Source organism: Nerophis ophidion, linkage group LG06 (assembly GCF_033978795.1).
Source record: "Nerophis ophidion isolate RoL-2023_Sa linkage group LG06, RoL_Noph_v1.0, whole genome shotgun sequence".
Taxonomy (NCBI): Eukaryota; Metazoa; Chordata; class Actinopteri; order Syngnathiformes; family Syngnathidae; genus Nerophis; species Nerophis ophidion.
The window spans coordinates 2,421,719-2,445,156 of NC_084616.1; the positions used below are offsets into that span (position 1 = coordinate 2,421,719).

Sequence of the window (23,438 nt, forward strand, 5' to 3'; positions counted from 1 at the left end):
TGGCAAAACTCCTCAGTCAGCTTTTCAGCGCACCTTTGTGTTGAGTGCATGCTGAGTATATGGAGCGGCAGACCAACTTATTAAGCAACCAAACCCCAAAAATGAAAATTGCGCGCTAGCGCCCCCTAGGAAGAGACAAAAAACAGACTGCGTGTAACTTCCGTTAGGAATGTCGTAGAGACATGAAACAAAAACCTCTGTGTAGGTCTGACTTAGGCCTACATTTCCAATAGAATACTTCTATACCGAAAATCAACAGGAAGTTGGCAAAAACCCCTTCAAAACAAAATTTTTGCAAAGAATGCCTTTTTTGCCTCTTTGAACTGATATTTGACCCCCTTAAAATGCTTCAAAGTGCAAGTTAAAGCTATACTATGCCAAGCGAAAGCCATTTATCAACAACATCCAGAAACGCCAATCTGTAATTTGACCCCCTTAACATGCTTCAAAACTCCCCAAATTTGACACACACGTCGGTATGGAGCGGCAGACCAACTTATTAAGCAACCAAACCCCAAAAATGAAAATTGCGCGTTAGCGCCCCCTAGGGAGAGACAAAAAACAGACTGCTTGTAACTTCCGTTAGGAATGTCGTAGAGACATGAAACAAAAACCTCTATGTAGGTCTGACTTACACCTACATTTCCAATGTAAAACTTCTGTACCTAAAATCAACAGGAAGTTGGCAAAAACCCCTTCAAAACAAAATTTTGGCAAAAAATGCCTTTTTTGCCTCTTTGAACTGATATTTGACCCCCTTAAAATGCTTCGAAGTCCAAGTTAAAGCTATGCTATGCCAAGCGAAAGCCATTTATCAACAACATCCAGAAACTCCAATCTGTAATTTGACCCCCTTAACATGCTTCAAAACACACCAAATTTTACACACACATCAGGAATGGTGAAAATTGCCATCCAATAAAAAATCAAACCCCAAATATGAAAATTGTGCTTTAGCTCCCCCTAGGAAAAAAAACTGACAAAACTGCTTGTAAATTCTGTTAGGAATGTCGTAGAGTGATGAAATAAAAACTTCTATGTAGGTCTGACTAAGATCGGGACTCGGGACACGGCGGCGGCGGCCAACGGCGGACCCGACCAACGCTGCAGTAGTACAGTTCTGGTCTTAGTTTATTCCAAACATGCACAAAACTACAATAATTACAGCATGTTTGGAAAGGAGACTCTAACCCCTTTTTATATCAGCAATTATTAACACATTTGTTTGGACTCAATCTGTCACACGATAATGAAGAATTCAAGACATAAATCAGTGATACTTACATAAATAGACAAATGAGTGAGTTGTTAAATACATCAGTAAGAATAAATAAGGTTATCATGGAAAGTTAGTTATGTGGTTGACATTATGAGGTGAAGGAGATTGTCCTCGTTTAATAGTTGAAGATGTTAATCAGGGTTCTTGTTCTTTGTGAACAGTTTTTGAAAGTGGATCATTTTAGTATTTTGCTGGACTTTTTTTGCTGAATCCCTTCCATGATTAAATTCCACATACTTATAAGCTAAAGGTGTTAAATCAGGGGTGTCCAAACTTTTTCCACTGAGGGCCACACACTGAAGAATCAAAGCGAGCGGGGGCCATTTTGATATTTTTACATTTGAAAACCAATACAATAAATGTATAAAAAAGTCTACATTTATGCCTCCACTCAGGCTTGAACCCGGTAAAGCCAAAGGGTTTTGGTCAAAAAAATATTTAAAAAATTATCATTATTTTAGTATTATTATTATTCAAAGTTTAAATCTCTCGATCAACATGAAGTCTATCGGTCAAAAAAACGTTTTTAACATTTAAGTTGTATGCCCTTTTTGTCAAAGAAGAACCCAGGTTTTTTTTATAGAAAAATTCGCCTAATGTGCAATACTTTCCCACAATTAAATTTTTAAGTGGAATATTTAAGATTATAAAATAATTGGAGCCTTAAAAAGCTCAATAACTCATAACAACATTGACTTTTTTTGAGCAATGACACATACAAAAAAATACCACTAAAATTATTGGGGATCCAAAAGGGTTCCACTGATTAAAGTGTTAAAAAATAAATTAATGTTTTTTTACTGTTTACTTTTAGCACAATAATCTCGAGATCTACTTCAGATCTATCCTTTAAATTATAAGTTTGATTGTTGTTCATGTTTTTTGTTTGTTCGTTTTAGGCCATTTTTAAAAAAAAAACAGCTCAGTTTTTTATGTAGCAAACACAAAATATGCAACATTTTCCCCAAAGAATATCGCAAAGTGGAATATTTAATGTGACATAATTGGAGCCTTGAATAGGTCAATAATTCATAATGTTGTGATTCTGATTCATTATTATTTTTTAAAGAAAAAGCTGCATGGCAGCTTTGTGTTATTAGACTAAACCTTGCAACAAATTATTGTTACATTTCACCTGTTTGCTCTTTTATACCGCGTTTTTTTTTTGTTTGTTTTTTATCGTACTTTTAGAAAGTGTCGTGGGGCCGTTAAAAAATGCCCTGTGGGCCGGGCCGCACTTTGGACCCCCCTGTCTTAAATGTTGTACGTGCGTACAGACGTTTTATATCAGATTTTTCTCTTCTTTTGTTGAGAAAAATTGTTGTACATTCTTGGCTAGCAGGTCATAGTTAGCAGCGTACATTATTTTAGCACCGATTCATTGAATTTCACTATTTTTGATTCAATAAATAAAAGGTTTGAATTAGAAGTTGTAATATTGGATCGGTATGTTCATAGTAGCACACTTTGTGTATTATTCTAATGAGCCTTTTTTCAACTTCAATTATTGGCTCTATGTTTGTTTTATAAACATTTCCCCAAACTTCAACACAATATGTTAGAAACCTTGTTTCCATATGAGTTGGGAAATGGTGTTAGATGTAAATATAAACAGAATACAATGATTTGCAAATCCTTTTCAAGCCATATTCAGTTGAATATGCTACAAAGACAACATATTTCATGTTCAAACTCATAAACTTTTTTTTTTTTTGCAAATAATCATTAACTTTAGAATTTGATGCCAGCAACACGTGACAATGACGTTGGGAAAGGTGGCAATAAATACTGATAAAGTTGAGGAATGCTCATCAAACACTTATGTGGAACATCCCACAGGTGTGCAGGCTAATTGGGAACAGGTGGGTGCCATGATTGGCTATAAAAACAGCTTCCCAAAAAATGCTCAGTCTTTCACAAGAAAGGATGGGGCGAGGTACACCCCTTTGTCCACAACTGCGTGAGCAAATAGTCAAACAGTTTAAGAACAACCTTTCTCAAAGTGCAATTGCAAGAAATTTAGGGATTTCAACATCTACGCTCCATAATATCATCAAAAGGTTCAGAGAATCTGGAGAAATCACTCCACGTAAGCGGCATGGCCGGAAACCAACATTGAATGACCGTGACCTTCCATCCCTCAGACGGGACTGTATCAAAAACCGACATCAATTTCTAAAGGATATCACCACATGGGCTCAGGAACACTTCAGAAAACTGTCACTAAATACAGTTTGTCGCTACATCTGTAAGTGCAAGTTAAAGCTCTACTATGCAAAGCGAAAGCCATTTATCAACAACATCCAGAAACGCTGCCGGATTCTCTGGGCCTGAGATCATCTAAGATGGACTGATGCAAAGTGGAAAAGTGTTCTGTGGTCTGACGAGTCCACATTTCAAATTGTTTTTGGAAATATTGACATCTTGTCATCCGGACCAAAGGGGAAAAGAACCCTCCGGATTGTTATAGGCGCAAAGTTGAAAAGCCAGCATGTGTGATGGTATGGGGGTGCATTAGTGCCCAAGGCATGGCTAACTTACACATCTGTGAAGGCACCATTAATGCTGAAAGGTACATACAGCTTTTGGCACAACATATGCTGGCATCTAAGCGCCGTCTTTTTCATGGACGCCCCTGCTTATTTCAGCAAGACAATGTCAAGCCACATTCAGCACGTGTTACAACAGCGTGGCTTCATAGTAAAAGAGTGCGGGTACTTTCCTGGCCCGCCTGCAGTCCAAACCTGCAGTCCAGACCTGCATTATGAAGCGTAAAATAGGACAGCGGAGAACCCGGACTGTTGAAGGACTGAAGCTCTACATAAAACAAGAATGGGAAAGAATTCCACTTTCAAAGCTTCAAAAATTAGTTTCCTCAGTTCCCAAATGTTTATTGAGTGTTGTTAAAAGAAAAGGTGATGTAACACAGTGGTGAACATGCCCTTTCCCAACTACTTTGTCACGTGTTGCAGCCATGAAATTTTAATTTTATAATTTAAACATCAAATATGTTGTCTTTGTAGCATATTCAACTGAATATGGCTTGAAAAGGATTTGCAAATCATTGTATTCTGTTTATATTTACATCTAACACAATTTCCCAACTCATATGGAAACACGGTTTGTAGAAGCACCCTTTGTGTATTATTCTAATGACCCTTTTTTCAAGTTTAGATATTGGCTCTGTTTGTTTTATAAACTTTTCCCATTAACTTCAACACAATATGTTAAATATGGAACAAGAAAACAACATGTGCAGACATGTCTTATTCAGCATGTGTCTAACTTTATAAACAATTGCCATGGATTTGTACATTTAGCCCGCGTTATAGCAGAGAAGATGGAGTGAGTTGCAACCTGCGGTGTGTGTTGCGGTTGCTGTTGACATGACCTTGGCCTGTGCAGCCGGGGGTGGGGCACTTCAGGACGTTCTCATACATGGCCAGGACTACAGACACACAGCAGACAGAAAGGAGTGAGCCGGGCTTGCTTGAAACACTCTGGGCCAGTTAAAGACAGTACAGTAGTAGCACACTGCAGACGGTAGTGGAAGAGAAAAAGGTTAGTGGTATTAGTGCAAGTAGAACTCTTTGCAGCAGCATTAATAGTGCTAACGTGATTACTAAAGTTACTACAAATGAAACAAGACTTGAAGCAAAATATCACCAACTCTGAAAGCTCCTGCAGAACGACCTGTTAAGACAACAGTGTGGTGTTTGCCAAAGGACCGACACACTTGCAGGATTTCTAGTGTCCGTGTCTGCTTGTACTGCGTGTGCTTACCCTCGGGGGGGATTCTGTCCTTATGAGGACATCCAGACAGGCTGCGGTGGTGAGGGTACAGCCCGGTCACATGACCGGTGCCATCACACCCGGGGGTTGGACACTTCACTTCCTTCTTGTCTGAAAGGATGGAATCATCAGGAGTCCAGTTATTGTTGGACACAATCATGAGAAGGATCTGTCTGCCTCTCTTACAAAATACTCGTACACAGTACAGTACAGTACAGTACAGTACAGTACAGTACAATAAGTCATGCAGCTTGTACTCCAAAAAGCTCGTATTGTGAAAGCCTGTCAACCATTAAAATGAAATTATGATGTCACCGCTTCTTCCTTCCCAGAACAGCAGTTTTAACATGTACCGTATTTCCTTGAATTGCTGCCGGGTCAAACTCGTTTCGCAGAATATATAGAGCAGGGGTAGGGAACCTATGGCTCTAGAGCCAGATGTGGCTCTTTTGATGACTGCATCTGGCTCTCAGATAAATCTGAGCTGACATTGCTTAACATGATAAGTAATGAATAATTCCGCTGGTAATCACAGTGTCAAAAATAACGTTCAAAATATAAACATCCATCCATCATCTTCCGCTTATCCGAGGTCGGGTCGCGGGGGCAGCAGCCTAAGCAGGGAAGCCCAGACTTCCCTCTCCCCAGCCACTTCGTCTAGCTCTTCCCGGGGGATCCCGAGGCGTTCCCAGGCCAGCCGGGAGACATAGTCTTCCCAACGTGTCCTGGGTCTTCCCCGTGGCCTCTTACCGGTTGGACGTGCCCTAAACACCTCCCTAGGGAGGCGTTCGGGTGGCATCCTGACCAGATGCCCGAACCACCTCATCTGGCTCCTCTCCATGTGGAGGAGCAGCGGCTTTACTTTGAGTTCCTCCCGGATGGCAGAGCTTCTCACCCTATCTCTAAGGGAGAGACCCAAACTCATTTGGGCCGCTTGTACCCGTGATCTTATCCTTTCGGTCAAAAACCCAAAGTTCATGACCATAGGTGAGGATGGGAACGTAGATCGATCGGTAAATTGCGAGCTTTGCCTTCCGGCTCAGCTCCTTCTTCCCCACATTCTCATGCATTTTCATCCATCCATCCGGTTACTACCGCACCTGTTCAAGAAGTCGCATTAATGGTAAGAAGTGTATTATTTATTGTTGGTTAGCCTCAGAATAACAATGTTGAGAAGAATAAGAGACTTATTATACTCGAAAAAATGTTGGTCATTCTTAAAAATGCACACATATAGTTGAATTCAGTGTAAAAAAAATTAAATAATTACATGGCTCTCACGGAAATACTTTTAAAAATATTTAGCTTGTGTGGCTCTCTCAGCCAAAAAGGTTCCCGACCCCTGATGCAGCGCATGCTTAGCATTACGCTCGGTTCAGGATTAACGCCGGGTCAAACTCATTTCCCTAAATATTATTTTTAGTAGTGCATGCCGGGTCAAACTCGTCACGTCACGAGTGACACTTCACCTGTCATCATTTTCAAAATGGAGGAGGCTGATTTCAATCATTTGAAATCGCATAAAGGGAAGAAGATTAAGAGCTATTCAGTAGGATTTAAGGTCCAAGCTATTGAATATGCTAAAAAGAACAGTAAGCAGCTATGTTTTATTAATATACCGTAGCTGCGTGTGTCAAATAGGAGTCATTAAATGACTCCCGCCTCCTGGTGGTAGAGGGCGCTAGTGATCCTTCTTGCGACTACTCGGCTGCAGAAGAAGTGACAACAAGCAGCGATCCTTTATTTTTTCCTCTCGCTTGCACTTTTAACATGGAGGATTACATATCTAAAATAAAACAGTTTTCTAAACTGGACTTTCAATGGAAGCAGGAGGTAATAAAGGAAGATCTCCATCGAGACAGAGAGACTTTTAAAACTGAAGAAAGATAAGGAAGACTTCTATAAACAAGTTATCGATGCTTTTGATCATAAGGAGCTGCACATGGACTTCATTTATAAGTAAAGGTAAGACCATAATAACGTTTTTTTTATTAAATGTGCTTTTCATGATTGTATCCTTACATCACACTCAAATTTATAAGCCCAGGCCTAAATTTACTGCATTCCTTTGGTAAGCGCCGGAGTGAGAATAGTTTTAAATTAATTAGCTTCCCGGCGGCAATTCAAAGAACTACATCAACATGTGGTGTCAACCCAGTTTTGCTCGCCACCTAAATAATAACAATTAGCCGAGAGACAAGCTCGTTTCCTGAGAAGCTGCTCAGCTGAGGCAGGTGTGTCCCCAGGTGCAACTTTACTTGTTAGATGTTTTGTTGATGCATTGGAATTTTCTTCAAACAGGATGTGACCTTTAATTCCTACATAAACAAATATAAAGGGTTATAGAGTATGAAAATACTGTACATAACATCATATTTGTGTTTGTTAGAGCTTAGGCATTTGTCACCTGTTTCTTGGCTTCTATCATGGGGACGGCGTGGCGAAGTTGGGGGAGTGGCCGTGCCAGCAACCTGAGGGTTCCTGGTTCGATCCCCACCTTCTACCAACCTGGTCACGTTCGTTGTGTCCTTGGGTGAGAGACTTCACCCTTGCTCCTGATGGGTGCCGGTTAGCGCCTTGCATGGCAGCTCCCTCCATCAGTGTGTGAATGTGTGTGTGAATGGGTAAATGTGGAAGTAGTGTCAAAGCACTTTGAGTACCTTGAAGGTAGAAAGGCACTATACGAGTATAACCCATTTACTATTTATAATTTACCTTTATGTGTCAACATTTACTGTCAATTATCATCAGTTTACAAGCTAGTCCAGAATGCTGCTGTTTGAGTGTCGCCGAGAGCTTCAGACGAGGGAGCTCACAGCCATTAAGACTTCTTTGTGGTGTTTGGGAAAGGAGAGACCCCTGAATTAGCAGAGCACCACTAGTATTTACGGCAAATGATCATCATCAGCTGACAAGCTGGTCAGAATGCTGCTGCTCGAATGTCGCAGAGAGCTTACACTAGAGAGCTCACAGCTATTAAGACTTCTTTACGGTGTTTGAGAAAGGAGAGACCCCTGAATTAGCAGAGCACCACTATTATTTACTACAAATGATCATCATCAGCTGACAAGCTGGTCAGAATGCTGCTGCTCGAGTGTTGCAGAGCGCTCACAGCTATAAAGACTTCTTTGCGGTTTTTGGGAAAGGAGAGACCCCTGAATTAGCAGAGCACCACTAGTATTTACTGCAAATGATCATCATCAGCTGACGAGCTGGTCAGAATGCTGCTGCTTGAGTGTCGCAGAGAGCTCACAGCTATAAAGACTTCTTTGCGGTGTTTGGGAAATGTGAGTCCCCTGAATTAGCAGAGCACCACTAGTATTTACTGCAAATGATCATCATCAGCTGACAAGCTAGTCCAGAATGCTGATGTTCGAGTGTCGCCGAGAGCGTCAGACGAGGGAGCTCACAGCCATTAAGACTTCTTTGCGGTGTTTGGGAAAGGAGAGACCCCTGAATTAGCAGAGCACCACTAGTATTTACGGCAAATGATCATCATCAGCTGACAAGCTGGTCAGAATGCTGCTGCTCGAGTGTCACAGAGAGCTTACACTAGAGAGCTCACAGCTATAAAGACTTCTTTGCGGTTTTTGGGAAAGGACAGACCCCTGAATTAGCAGAGCACCACTAGTATTTACTGCAAATGATCATCATCAGCTGACAAGCTGGTCAGAATGCTGCTGCTCGAATGTCGCAGAGAGCTTACACTAGAGAGCTCACAGCTATTAAGACTTCTTTGCGGTGTTTGGGAAAGGAGAGACCCCTGAATTAGCAGAGCACCACTAGTGTTTACTGCAAATGATCATCATCAGCTGACAAGCTGGTCAGAATGCTGCTGCTCGAATGCCGCAGAGAGCTTACACTAGAGAGCTCACAGCTATTAAGACTTCTTTACGGGGTTTGGGAAAGGAGAGACCCCTGAATTAGCAGAGCACCACTAGTATTTACTGCAAATGATCATCATCAGCTTACAAGCTAGTCCAGAATGCTGCTGTTCGAGTGTCGCCGAGAGCTTCAGACAAGGGAGCTCACAGCTATTAAGACTTCTTTGCTGTGTTTGGGAAAGGAGAGACCCCTGAATTAGCAGAGCACCACTAGTATTTACTGCAAATGATCATCATCAGCTGACAAGCTGGTCAGAATGCTGCTGCTCGAATGTCGCAGAGAGCTTACACTAGAGAGCTCACAGCTATAAAGACTTCTTTGCGGTTTTTGGGAAAGGAGAGACCCCTGAATTAGCAGAGCACCACTAGTATTTACTGCAAATGATCATCATCAGCTGACAAGCTGGTCAGAATGCTGCTGCTCGAATGTCGCAGAGAGCTTACACTAGAGAGCTCACAGCTATAAAGACTTCTTTGCGGTTTTTGGGAAAGGAGAGACCCCTGAATTAGCAGAGCACCACTAGTATTTACTGCAAATGATCATCATCAGCTGACAAGCTGGTCAGAATGCTGCTGCTCGAATGTCGCAGAGAGCTTACACTAGAGAGCTCACAGCTATTAAGACTGCATTGCGGTGTTTGGGAAAGGAGAGACCCCTGAATTAGCAGAGCACCACTATTATTTACTACAAATGATCATCATCAGCTGACATGCTGGTCAGAATGCTGCTGCTCGAGTGTTGCAGAGCGCTCACAGCTATAAAGACTTCTTTGCGGTTTTTGGGAAAGGAGAGACCCTTGAATTAGCAGAGCACCACTAGTATTTACTGCAAATGATCATCATCAGCTGACAAGCTAGTCAGAATGCTGCTGCTCGAGTGTCGCAGAGAGCTCACAGCTATAAAGACTTCTTTGCGGTGTTTGGGAAATGAGAGACCCCTGAATTAGCAGAGCACCACTAGTATTTACTGCAAATGATCATCATCAGCTGACAAGCTGGTCAGAATGCTGCTGCTCGAGTGTCGCGGAGAGCTCATAGCTATAAAGACTTCTTTGCGGTGTTTGGGAAATGAGAGACCCCTGAATTAGCAGAGCACCACTAGTATTTACTGCAAATGATCATCATCAGCTGACGAGCTGGTCAGAATGCTGCTGCTCGAGTGTTGCAGAGAGCTTACACTAGAGAGCTCACAGCTATTAAGACTTCTTTGCGGTGTTTGGGAAAGGAGAGACCCCTGAATTAGCAGAGCACCACTAGTATTTACTGCAAATGATCATCATCAGCTGACAAGCTGGTCAGAATGCTGCTGCTCGAATGTCGCAGAGAGCTTACACTAGAGAGCTCACAGCTATAAAGACTTCTTTGCTGTGTTTGGGAAATGAGAGACCCCTGAACTAGCAGAGCACCACTAGTATTTACTGCAAATGATCATCATCAGCTGACAAGCTGGTCAGAATGCTGCTGCTCGAGTGTCGCAGAGAGCTTACACTAGAGAGCTCACAGCTATTAAGACTTCTTTGCGGTGTTTGGGAAAGGAGAGACCCCTGAATTAGCAGAGCACCACTAGTATTTACTGCAAATGATCATCATCAGCTGACGAGCTGGTCAGAATGCTGCTGCTCGAATGTCGCAGAGAGCTTACACTAGAGAGCTCACAGCTATTAAGACTTCTTTGCGGTGTTTGGGACCCCTGAATTAGCAGAGCACCAGTAGTATTTGACAAGCTGGTCAGAATGCTGCTGCTCGAGTGTCGCAGAGAGCCTACACTAGAGAGCTCACAGCTATTAAGACTTCTTTGCGGTGTTTGGGACCCCTGAATTAGCAGAGCACCAGTAGTATTTGACAAGCTGGTCAGAATGCTGCTGCTCGAGTGTCGCAGAGAGCTTACACTAGAGAGCTCACAGCTATTAAGACTTCTTTGCGGTGTTTGGGACCCCAGAATTAGCAGAGCACCAGTAGTATTATCAAAGTGTGTGCAGTAAATGTGAAAGAGCACCTTTGCTGTAGTGAGAGCTGCGCCGCACCGCTCCGTCGGAGCTCTTGCCGGGGCTGTCGTAGTTCTGGTAGTCCTGGGAGCTCTGACCCTCCGTCCCCTCGCCGGCCTTCAAGGCGATGGCTTGCTCCAGCAGGCCCAGGTTGCCTCGAGTCATGTCCCAGTTCTCCGAATCGTCGGTGATCCCGGAACCCTCCGAGATAAAATCGGGCCCCTCTTCCTCGTCGTCGTCTTCCTCGTCGTCGTCCTCTTCGGAGCGCACCTCAATGACCACAGTGGCCGGGGAGACTTTGCCAGAACAATGGTCCTCCTCCTCCTCCTCCTCCTCCTCCTCCTCCTCTTCGTCCGCCGGCACCTTTCTTGCTTCCTCCTCCTCCTTGGTGTCTTCTTCAGTCATGGGAGAGCAGACCTTTTCTTCATCAAGAGATTCCTGAGATGTTTGACTGTGTGGACTCATGGAGTAAAGAGTATCCACCTCTTGTTGGACCCTCTCCTCTTCATCGTCCTCCTCCTCCTCCTCCTCGTCCTCCTTCAGCTCCCTCCTTCTCTGCTCTTCTGCTGACTGGTTGACCTGGTGATGGTTGTAATGACCTGTGGAGTATTGATGGTCTGAGTTTTCCTGGCTTAGCATCTGCCTTCCTACTGCTCTGTTGTCCACAAACTGATGTTCTTCAATCTGCTCTTCTTCTTCTTCGTCCTCCTCCTCTTCTTTTGTATGTTCCAGTTCAGTTCTCCCAAAATCCCTCGGCCCCGTTGTCTCTCTATCTTGGATTGTGTCCGGCCTATTATTGCTTGCCTCATGATTATCCTCAGCCAGTTGTTCCGGGCTCACCGACGTCTCGTCCTTACCGGTTTTCTCGGTCACAACTTCATTGTCCGTCTCCACCGTGATGCTGTCCTCCTCTCTCGTCGTGGAACAGACCACAGTTTCTGCCACATTGTCTTCCTTCATAAATGGGGAACAGTGGTCTGTGGATCAAGAGGAACCAGAGTATGATAACTCGCATTAAAGATAAACCACAACCTTTTCTTTGGACTTTTACAGATACTTGGTATTTTGACGTCTATCAGTATGGGCATTTTTTGTACAACTGCAACACAATAACTGTTGGAATAATGATAAAGAAGTTATCACACAACTCTTATGCTTAAAGGCTGTTGCTCTAGTTATCTATTGTGCTCAAGCTGTACTTTTTCTGTTTCGTGCAAGAGCACACAACTTGCTATCTTCCACGGCATGTTTAGAGTGGCCTCGCTGCAGATGTTTTCTGTCTTTCAGCTTGCTAACAGCTAAGGACGAACCAGCACCTCAACGAAGATAAGGCATATATCAACAGCAGGCGGACAAAGCAGAGACAGGGTGCAATCACAAGGCCTCCAGCACATTTCCGTTCTGAATAATCACGTATTGTGCGCACTGAGCTGCTCGCATAATGTGTGACCCCCCCTTTAGAAGCAGCCTCAGCGATGTAACTAAAGAACTCCTAAACTGAATAAATAGAGGAGAACGTGGGCTGTTCCTCAGAGCACAGGGTGAGACTGTAACGGAGTGTGCAGCTCCATACGTTCTCCTCATGAGCAAAATTGAAACCTGTCTCTGCCTGATTCCTTGCTTCTTGTTCTGTTTAATAGATAGTTCGGTGCTTAAACCTGACAATTACATTAGCAGATACAATATTATTATTTTTTTCCACTTTGTTGCACTGTTATTATTTTCATGTTCCAATTTATTTATTTTTTTTACTTTTTATTCGACTCCTTTTAACTTATTGCTTTTGCACTATCTTGTTTAGCTCATTCATTTTTTATGTTCTTTTTTTGTTTTTGTTTAGTTTTTTGCTCCATGCTTTTTAACCTGTAAAGCACTTTGGTTCAATTTAAAAATTGTTGTAAATGTGCTATATAAATAAAGTTGCCTTGCCAAATATGTAAACATATGATAGCTGTATTTACTAATAAAAAAATAATAATGAGTAAACTAGATCCAAGTTTCTTAACCATTGTTGGGCCGCAAGCGCCCCCTAGCGTGCCGGGGAAAATAGTTTTTCTCAGTTGTAATACACTTTTCCACCACTTAAGGGCAGTAATGAGAATCTCAAACAAACAGAAGAAGTCTGGTGCTAAAGTCATAGACAAGTTTTTTTAAGAGCAAAAATTATGACTAAGCGAGAAGCTGCATTTTATATTTCACTTTAATTAAATTCACATATTTTTTCATTATCAAATGTATTTATTTACATAAATGTATATTTCATCAGTTATCTATATCATTTGACAAGTTTGGAAAATGTAAGCGGGTTTGATATGATTATTGAATGTGATTCAAATCAAGAGTAAGAGAGTGGGGTCCGAGTCCCTCTGTTGTGGACAAGTTGGGCTCAGATGTCAAAAAGGTTTAGAACCCTTAAATTAGGAAGTGAGAACCACCGCTAAAGCACCCCTTCTTTTTAGACCTGCACGAGAAAAGGTCCCTTTAGTGCTAGAGCCCATTAAAAAAAAAATTCAATTAAGAATATAAAATTATTTCATTGTCATTTAATTATGTTCAAATATGCTTTGATATCTGTTTTTATATCTGACAGGGCATTTATTTGAGTTCTTGTGAGAATTCTTCCTCAGCTGCTTTTACTGCCCCCCAAAAAACCCAACTGCCATCCATCCATTTCCTTCCGCTTATCCGAGGTCGGTTAGCGGGGGCAGCAGCCTAAGCAGAGAAGCCTGGACTTCCCTCTCCCCAGCCACTTGGTCCAGCTCCGCCCGGTGGATCCTGAGGCCTTCCCAGACCATGTCCTGGGTCTTCCCCAGGGCCTCCTGCCGGTTGGACGTGCCCTAAACACCTCCCTAGGGAGATGTTCGGGTGGCATCCTGACCAGATGCCCGAACCACCTCACCTGGCTCCTCTCCATGTGAAAGAGCAGCGGCTTTACTTTGAGTTCCTCCCGGATGACAGAGCTTCTCACCCTATCTCTAAGGGAGAGACCCAAACTCATTTGGGCCGCTTGTACCCGTGATCTTATCCTTTCGGTCATGACCCAAAGCTCATGACCATAGGTGAGGATGGGAACGTAGATGGACCGGTAAATTGAGAGCTTTGCCTTCTGGCTCAGCTCCTTCTTCACCACAACGGATCGGTACAACGTCCGCATTACTGAAGACGCCGCACCGATCCGCCTGTCGATCTCACGATCCACTCTTCCCTCACTCGTGAACAAGACTCCGAGGTACATGACCTCCTCCACATGGGGCAGGGTCTCCTCCCCAACCCGGAGATGGCACTCCACCCTTTTCCGGGCGAGAACCATGGACTCGGACTTGGAGGTGCTGATTCTCATTCCGGTCGCTTCACACTCGGCTGCGAACCGATCCAGTGAGAGCTGAAGATCCCGGTCAGATGAAGCCATCAGGACCACATCATCTGCAAAAAGCAGAGACCTAATCCTGCGGCCACCAAACCGGAACCCCTCAACGCCTTGACTGCGCCTAGAAATTCTGTCCATAAAAGTTATGAACAGAATCGGTGACAAAGGACAGCCTTGGCGGAGTCCAACCCTCACTGGAAACGTGTTCGACTTACTGCCGGCAATGCGGACCAAGTTCTGACACTGATCATACAGGGAGTGGACCGCCACAATAAGACAGTCCGATACCCCATACTCTCTGAGCACTCCCCACAGGACTTCCCGAGGGACACGGTCCAATGCCTTCTCCAAGTCCACAAAGCACATGTAGACTGGTTGGGCAAACTCCCATGCACCCTCAAGAACCCTGCCGAGAGTATAGAGCTGGTCCACAGTTCCACGACCAGGACGAAAACCACACTGTTCCTCCTGAATCCGAGGTTCCACTATCCGACGTAGCCTCCTCTCTAGTACACCTGAATAAACCTTACCAGGAAGGCTGAGGAGTGTGATCCCAGGATAGTTGGAACACACCCTCCGGTTCCCCTTCTTACAGAGAGGGACCACCACCCCGGTCTGCCAATCCAGAGGTACCACCCCCGATGTCAACCAAGACAGCCCCACAGCATCCAGAGCCTTAAGGAACTCCGGGCGGGTCTCATCCACCCCTGGGGCCTTGCCACCGAGGAGCTTTTTAACTACCTCAGCAACCTCAGCCCCAGAAATAGGACCTGAGTCCACCACAAATTCCCCAGGCACTGCTTGCTAATAGGAAGACCTGTTGGTGGGATTGAGGAGGTCTTCAAAGTATTCCTTCCACCGATCCACAACAGAACACCATCCGCACCATTCACGGTGTTGATAGTGTACTGCTGGGAGCGGACCGCCACAATCAAACAGTCCAATACCTCATACTCTGACCACTCCCCACAGGACTTCCCAGGGGACACGGTCCAATGCCTCCTCCAAGTCCACATAAAGAAGACATTTAAAAAGAATTACTGCAAATGAATATGTGTTCCTTGTCTCCACTTACTTGGTATTGATTCTGGTTCGCTGCTTGGAAGACATTTCTTCTTCTCTTGGAGGTCTTCCTCTTCTTTCTCCTCCTCCAGCTCGTTGTCTTCCTGCTCGATGTGGTGGTGTGGTGTGAACACTTCTTCTTCCTCCTCCATTACAGCAGACTGGCCTTTCTTCTTGGGAGTAGTCTGGTTCTCCTCAGCCTCTTCCAGCTTCCTCCTCTTCACGGTTGGACATCCCAGGGCGCTGAGAAGGTAAGGAAGGCAGCACACTAAGATCAATCATTCATTCACCAGTGCATTTTCTACCAAGCATCATTGGAACCCTTCCCGTTTTTACGGAGATGTCCTGGGTTTTGTGCGGTTTTTCCTGGATTTTGCCATTCGTGAAAAAAGTACTGGGGGTTGGACTAGAGACAGTCCAGTCCTTATGTGAGTTCATCAAAACAACGCAACAAAGATGGATGGACATTTTTGATTGATTGATTGGAACTTTCATTAGTAGATTGCACAGTACAGTACATATTATTAGTAGATTGCACAGTACAGTACATATTATTAGTAGATTGCACAGTACAGTACATATTATTAGTAGATTGCACAGTACAGTACATATTATTAGTAGATTGCACAGTACAGTACATATTATTAGTAGATTGCACAGTACAGTACATATTATTAGTAGATTGCACAGTACAGTACATATTATTAGTAGATTGCACAGTACAGTACATATTATTAGTAGATTGCACAGTACAGTACACATTATTAGTAGATTGCACAGTACAGTACATATTAGTAGTAGATTGCACAGTACAGTACATATTATTAGTAGATTGCACAGTACAGTACATATTATTAGTAGATTGCACAGTACATATTATTAGTAGTAGATTGCACAGTACAGTACATATTAGTAGATTGCACAGTACAGTACATATTAGTAGATTGCACAGTACAGTACATATTATTAGTAGATTGCACAGTACAGTATATATTAGTAGATTGCACAGTACAGTACATATTATTAGTAGATTGCACAGTACAGTACATATTATTAGTAGATTGCACAGTACAGTACATATTATTAGTAGATTGCACAGTACAGTACATATTATTAGTAGATTGCACAGTACAGTACATATTATTAGTAGATTGCACAGTACAGTACATATTATTAGTAGATTGCACAGTACAGTACATATTATTAGTAGATTGCACAGTACAGTACATATTATTAGTAGATTGCACAGTACAGTACATATTATTAGTAGATTGCACAGTACATATTATTAGTAGATTGCACAGTACAGTACATATTATTAGTAGATTGCACAGTACAGTACATATTAGTAGATTGTACAGTACAGTACATATTATTAGTAGATTGCACAGTACAGTACATATTATTAGTAGACTGCACAGTACAGTACATATTATTAGTAGACTGCACAGTACAGTACATATTATTAGTAGATTGCACAGTACAGTACATATTATTAGTAGATTGCACAGTACAGTACATATTATTAGTAGATTGCACAGTACATATTATTAGTAGATTGCACAGTACAGTACATATTATTAGTAGATTGCACAGTACAGTACATATTATTAGTAGATTGCACAGTACAGTACATATTCCGTACAATTGACCACTAAATGGTAACACCCCAATAAGTTTTTCAACTTCTTTAAGTCGGGGTCCACCTTCATCAATTCATGATAAAGTGAAGACGACGGAGAAGACATCTGTGCCAAACATCCTAAACCTGTGTAAATATCTTAAAGTATCCATTCATTGTCCAGTGTTGGCGCTAGGAATGTTCACAATGGGGTCCCAGGGACCCCATCAAGTCATAAAAATGAGGTCCCACAGTTGTGAATCATATTTATATAGCGCTTTTTCTCTAGTGACTCAAAGCACTTTACATAGTGAAACCCAATATCTAAGTTACATTTAAAGCAGTGTGGGTGGCACTGGGAGCAGGTGGGTAAAGTGTCTTGCCCAAGGACACAATGGCAGTGACTAGGTTGGCAGAAGCGGGAATCGAACCTGGAACCCTCAAGTTGCTAGCACGGCCACTTTACCAACCGAGTTAAACCGCCCCAGTAAATGGGGATAGGTTGATTGGCAACACTAAATGGTCCCTAGTGTGTGAATGTTGTCTGTCTGTGTTGGCCCTGTGATGAGGTGGCGACTTGTCCAGGGTGTACGCCACCTTCCGTCCGAATGCAGCTGAGATAGGCTCCAGCGACCCCGAACGGGACAAGAGGTAGAAAATGGATCGAGTAAATGTTTGGTGTGCCCTTTTTTTGTTAGTGTTTTGCAAACAAATGATAAATATCTACATTATCCTGTTATATCTCACATTCTATATTGTGTTCTACATTATCCTGTTATATCTCACATTCTATATTGTGTTCTACATTATCCTGTTATATCTCACATTCTATATTGTGTTCTACATTATCCTGTTATATCTCACATTCTATATTGTGTTCTACATTATCCTGTTATATCTCACATTCTATATTGTGTTCTACATTATCCTGTTATATCTCACATTCTATATTGTGTTCTACATTATCCTGTTATATCTCACATTCTATATTGTGTTCTACATTATCCTGTTATATCTCACATTCTATATTGTGTTCTACATTATCCTGTTATATCTCACATTCTATATTGTGTTCTACATTATCCTGTTATATCTCACATTCTATATTGTGTTCTACATGATCCTGTTATATCTCACATTCTATATTGTGTTCTACATTATCCTGTTATATCTCACATTCTATATTGTGTTCTACATTATCCTGTTATATCTCACATTCTATATTGTGTTCTACATTATCCTGTTATATCTCACATTCTATATTGTGTTCTACATTATCCTGTTATATCTCACATTCTATATTGTGTTCTACATTATCCTGTTATATCTCACATTCTATATTGTGTTCTACATTATCCTGTTATATCTCACATTCTATATTGTGTTCTACATTATCCTGTTATATCTCACATTCTATATTGTGTTCTACATTATCCTGTTATATCTCACATTCTATATTGTGTTCTACATTATCCTGTTATATCTCACATTCTATATTGTGTTCTACATTATCCTGTTATATCTCACATTCTATATTGTGTTCTACATTATCCTGTTATATCTCACATTCTACATTGTGTTCTACATTATCCTGTTATATCTCACATTCTATATTGTGTTCTACATGATCCTGTTATATCTCACATTCTATATTGTGTTCTACATTATCCTGTTATATCTCACATTCTATATTGTGTTCTACATTATCCTGTTATATCTCACATTCTATATTGTGTTCTACATTATCCTGTTATATCTCACATTCTATATTATGTCTTTTCATAAACGTTACTTCCTTCATTCAAAAAGTTATACAAAAGAAATGATAATGTTTATGTATATTTAAATGATTCAGTTATAAACATTCATTCACTATATCCTTTCCTTCATGGATCTAAACTTTACTGCTGCTACTAGTTTTTTTCTATATAAGTTGTAGGTGTATTTATTTCAGTATAAAAGTGTAAAAAGTGTTTTGCTTGGGTCATGAAATGATGATAATGGTGTGCCAGGACATTCATGCATGTGACAAATGTCATTGATGATTCTCACCTGTAAATACAAACCTTGTTTCCATATGAGTTGGGAAATTGTGTTAGATGTAAATATAAACAGAATACAATGATTTGCAAATCCTTTTCAAGCCATATTCAGTTGAATATGCTACAAAGACAACATATTTCATGTTCAAACTCATAAACTTTTTTTTTTTTTGAAAATATTTATTAACTTTAGAATTTGATGCCAGCAACACGTGACAAAGAAGTTGGGAAAGTTGGCAATAAATACTGATAAAGCTGAGGAATGCTCATCAAACACTTATTTGGAACATCCCACAGGTGGGCAGGCTAATTGGGAACAGGTGAGTGCCATGATTGGCTATAAAAGCAGCTTCCATGAAATGCTAAGTAATTCACAAACAAGGATGGGGTGAGGGTCACCACTTTGTAAGCAAACAGTTTTAGAACAACATTTCTCAACGAGCTATTGCGAGGAATTTAGGGATTTTACCATCTACGGTCCCTAAAATCATCAAAAGGTTAAGAGAATCTGGAGAAATCACTGCACATAAGCGATGATGTTACGGACCGTTGATCCCTCAGTCAGTACTGCACCAAAACCCCGACATTGTTGTGTAAAGGATATCACCACATGGGCTCAGGAACACTTCATAAAACCACTGTCAGTAACTACAGTTGGTCGTTACATTTGTAAGTGCAAGTTAAAACTCTGCTATGCATAGCCAAACCCATTTATCAACAACACCCAGGAACGCCGCTGGCTTGGCTGGCCCCGAGCTCATCTAAGATGGACTGATGCAAAGTGGAAAAGTGTTCTGGGGTCTGACGAGTCCACATTTCAAATTCTATTTTGAAACTGTGGACGTAGTGTCCTGCGGAACAAAGAGGACAATAACCATCCGGATTGTTATAGGCGCAAAGTGTAAAAGCCAGCATGTGTGATGGTATGGGGGTGTATTAGTGCCCAAGGCATGGCTAACTTACACATCTGTGAAGGCACCATTAATGCTGAAAGGTACATACAGGTTTTGGAGCAACACATGTTGTCATCCAAGCAACGTTATCATGGACGCCCCTGCTTATTTCAGCAAGACAATGCCAAGCCACGTGTTACAACAGCGTGGCTTCGTAGTAAAAGAGTGCGGGTACTTTTCTGGCCTGCCTATGTGGTGCATTATGAAGCGTAAAATAGGACAGCGGAGACCCCGGACTGTTGAAGGACTGAAGCTCTACATAAAACAAGAATGGGAAAGAATTCCACTTTCAAAGCTTCAACAATTAGTTTCCTGAGTTCCCGAACGTTTATTGAGTGTTGTTAAAAGAAAAGGTGATGTAACACAGTGGTGAACATGCCCTTTCCCAACTACTTTGGCACGTGTTGCAGCCAGGAAATTCTAAGTTAATTATTATTTGCAAAAAAAAATAAAGTTTATGAGTTTGAACATCAAATATTTTGAAAGACTTCTCCAATTGTTTAGCTGACTATTTACATCCGTGTGTGGCATCACTTTAGTCTTTTACAAGCTTCTCATCTTATTCTACACAAGAAGATGGACGGTGACCAACTTTGAATAATCAAAAATGGTCAACATTTCCAAACTTCCCGAGCTTAACTTTCTGTTGTAAATTTACCGGAAACTTCCCAGCCCTTTGCAACCCGAGTTGGGAATAATCCAACATTGTGGTGAGCATAAATCAGCTTTTGTGTTGAATAAATTCAACCCAATAGTTGGGTTATGAAAGAATCAACATCGAGTTAGCACAACTCAACTTTTGGGTTCAATAATTTAACCCAAAATGTTGAGTTAAAAAAACTTAAAGGGTCTCGTCTTCTATTGAACCAACAGTTGGGCTAAAATTGAATTCTTTGTTTATTGTGTAGAACATTCCTATTTGGTGATCCTCAAATGTTGCTGATTATTAGTAACTCCTACCTTCTATGCCTTAAGTATCTTCCACTGACGTGACCTTTGCCATCACATCCGGGGGTGGGACAACTGCTGCTGGAAACAACCATCAGGAGTCACCATCGAGCATTCCCAAAGTGGAAGAATACCTGCAGCTTACCTCAACTCATGCTTCATCTCATGTCCTGAGGGCTCGGACAGAACTGCAAATGAGGCAGCAAAAGGTTTATTCCACACAAAAAGCATGACACTCCCGAAGGTAGAAACACTGTCATTTCAAACTTTTCAACAGGAAGTTAGAGGTACAGTACACCTTTGGACTCAGACTGTATCTCTCACCAAATCAGCATTTTATCTACAATTAGCTTTCCATGGAAAATTCTGCCCGTTTGTTGTTGTGGAATAACCAGCTTCTGCCTTTTCTGCTGCTTTAATGAAGTCCATCCATCCATTTTCTACCGCTTATTCCCTTTTGGGGTCTAAGGGGGCGCTGGTGCCTATCTCAGCTACATTCGGGCGGAAGGCGGTGTACACCCTGGACAAGTCACCACCTCATCACAGGGCCAACACAGACAACATTCACACACTAGGGACCATTTAGTGTTGCCAATCAACCTATCCCCAGGTGCATGTTTTTGGAGGTGGGAGGGGCCTATCCCCAGGTGCATGTCTTTGGAGGTGGGAGGGGCCTATCCCCAGGTGCATGTCTTTGGAGGTGGGAGGGGCCTATCCCCAGGTGCATGTCTTTGGAGGGGGGAGGGGCCTATCCCCAGGTGCATGTCTTTGGAGGTGGGAGGGGCCTATCCCCAGGTGCATGTCTTTGGAAGTGGGAGGGGCCTATCCCCAGGTGCATGTCTTTGGAGGTGGGAGGGGCCTATCCCCAGGTGCATGTCTTTGGAGGTGGGAGGGGCCTATCCCCAGGTGCATGTCTTTGGAGGTGGGAGGGGCCTATCCCCAGGTGCATGTCTTTGGAGGTGGGAGGGGCCTATCCCCAGGTGCATGTCTTTGGAGGTGGGAGGGGCCTATGCCCAGGTGCATGTCTTTGGAGGTGGGAGGGGCCTATCCTCAGGTGCATGTCTTTGGAGGTGGGAGGGGCCTATCCCCAGGTGCATGACTTTGGAGGTGGGAGGGGCCTATCCCCAGGTGCATAATGAAGTAGGATGGCTAAATGAGCCACCTTGGGGCCACAAAGGGAGTTGCAGCACTTGGATGAAGAAGTTGAGAAACACTACTTCAAAGAAATCATTAAAAGGTGAAAAATTGATGACAAATGTTCATTTAATTCCTCATTTCTATGTCTTTCAGGTTGTTTTTCTGCATGTAAAACTATAATTATACAACTGTTTCAAATTATGTATACCGTATTTCCCTGAATTGCTGCCGGGGCGCTAATTAATTCAAAACCTCTTCTCACTCTGGCGTTTACCAAAGGCATGCGATAATTTTAGGCCTGCGCTTAAAAATTTGAGTGTGATGTAAGGATACCATCATGAAAAGCAAAATTTAATAAATAAACGTTATTATGGTCTTACCTTTACTTATAAATGAAGTCCATGCGCAGCTCCTTCTGATCAAAAGCATCGATAACTTGTTTATAGAAGTCTTCCTTATCTTTCTTCAGTTTTAAAAGTCTCTCTGTCTCGATGGAGATCTTCCTTTATTACCTCCTGCTTCCATTGAAAGTCCAGTTTAGAAAACTGTTTTATTTCAGATATGTAATCCTCCATGTTAAAAGTGCAAGCGAGAGGAAAAAATAAAGGATGGCTGCTCACTCTTGCTGCTTGTTGTCACTTCTTCTGCAGCCGAGTAGTCGCAAGAAGGATCACTAGCGCCCTCTACCACCAGGAGGCGGGAGTCATTTAATGACTCATATTTGACACACGCAGCTACGGTATATTAATAAAACATAGCTGCTTACTGTTCTTTTTAGCATATTCAATAGCTTGGACCTTAAATCCTACTGAATAGCTCTTAATCTTCTTCCCTTTATGCGATTTCAAATGATTGAAATCAGCCTCCTCCATTTTGAAAATGACGACAGGTGAAGTGTCACTCGTGACGTGACGAGTTTGACCCTGCGGAAATTCTAGACATGCGCTAATAAAAATATTTTGTGAAACGAGTTTGACCCGGTAGTAAAATTCAGCCGGCGGTAATGCTAAGCACGCGCTAATTATTTTGCAAATTGAGTTTGACCCGGCAGTAATTCTAGGCAGGTGCATACTATATACCCGGCGGCAATTCAAGGAAATACGGTACCATGTCTTTAAATTGAAGTGGATTGCTAATTGCTTTTTGCCACCACCTTGTGACCACACAGATTCATTACTTTAAGCTCATGATGCAGTAAGTTGACTGATGCAGACACGTTTGTTACTGGATAATTTCTAGTTGGAGACTTTGCATGTGTGAGTCATTTATCTAACCATAATTATTAGATACTTTTTATATTAACAAATTGAGTTTTTTTAGTAGGGGTGGATTATCATCCAAATCCCGATTTTTATAAAATACTTTCTG

The 23,438-nt window shown here is 42.1% G+C and overlaps 1 protein-coding gene across 5 annotated transcripts in view; it reads right to left on the reverse strand.

The window, feature by feature from the left end:
• The window catches only part of myt1a (myelin transcription factor 1a), a 77,906-nt gene that overhangs the window by 39,912 nt on the left and 14,556 nt on the right, over positions 1-23,438 (reverse strand). For 3 of the 5 annotated variants that reach the window (XM_061902442.1, XM_061902444.1, XM_061902441.1), the window contains exons 3-8: positions 21,079-21,121; positions 20,946-21,014; positions 15,383-15,612; positions 10,952-11,917; positions 5,063-5,182; positions 4,637-4,727 (exon numbers count right to left, since the gene is read on the reverse strand). In XM_061902442.1, coding sequence (XP_061758426.1) covers positions 4,637-4,727; positions 5,063-5,182; positions 10,952-11,917; positions 15,383-15,612; positions 20,946-21,014; positions 21,079-21,121 — 1,519 coding nt within the window. The remainder of the gene's footprint in view (positions 1-4,636; positions 4,728-5,062; positions 5,183-10,951; positions 11,918-15,382; positions 15,613-20,945; positions 21,015-21,078; positions 21,122-23,438) is intronic. The other 2 variants (XM_061902443.1, XM_061902445.1) reach the window with 2 other exon arrangements.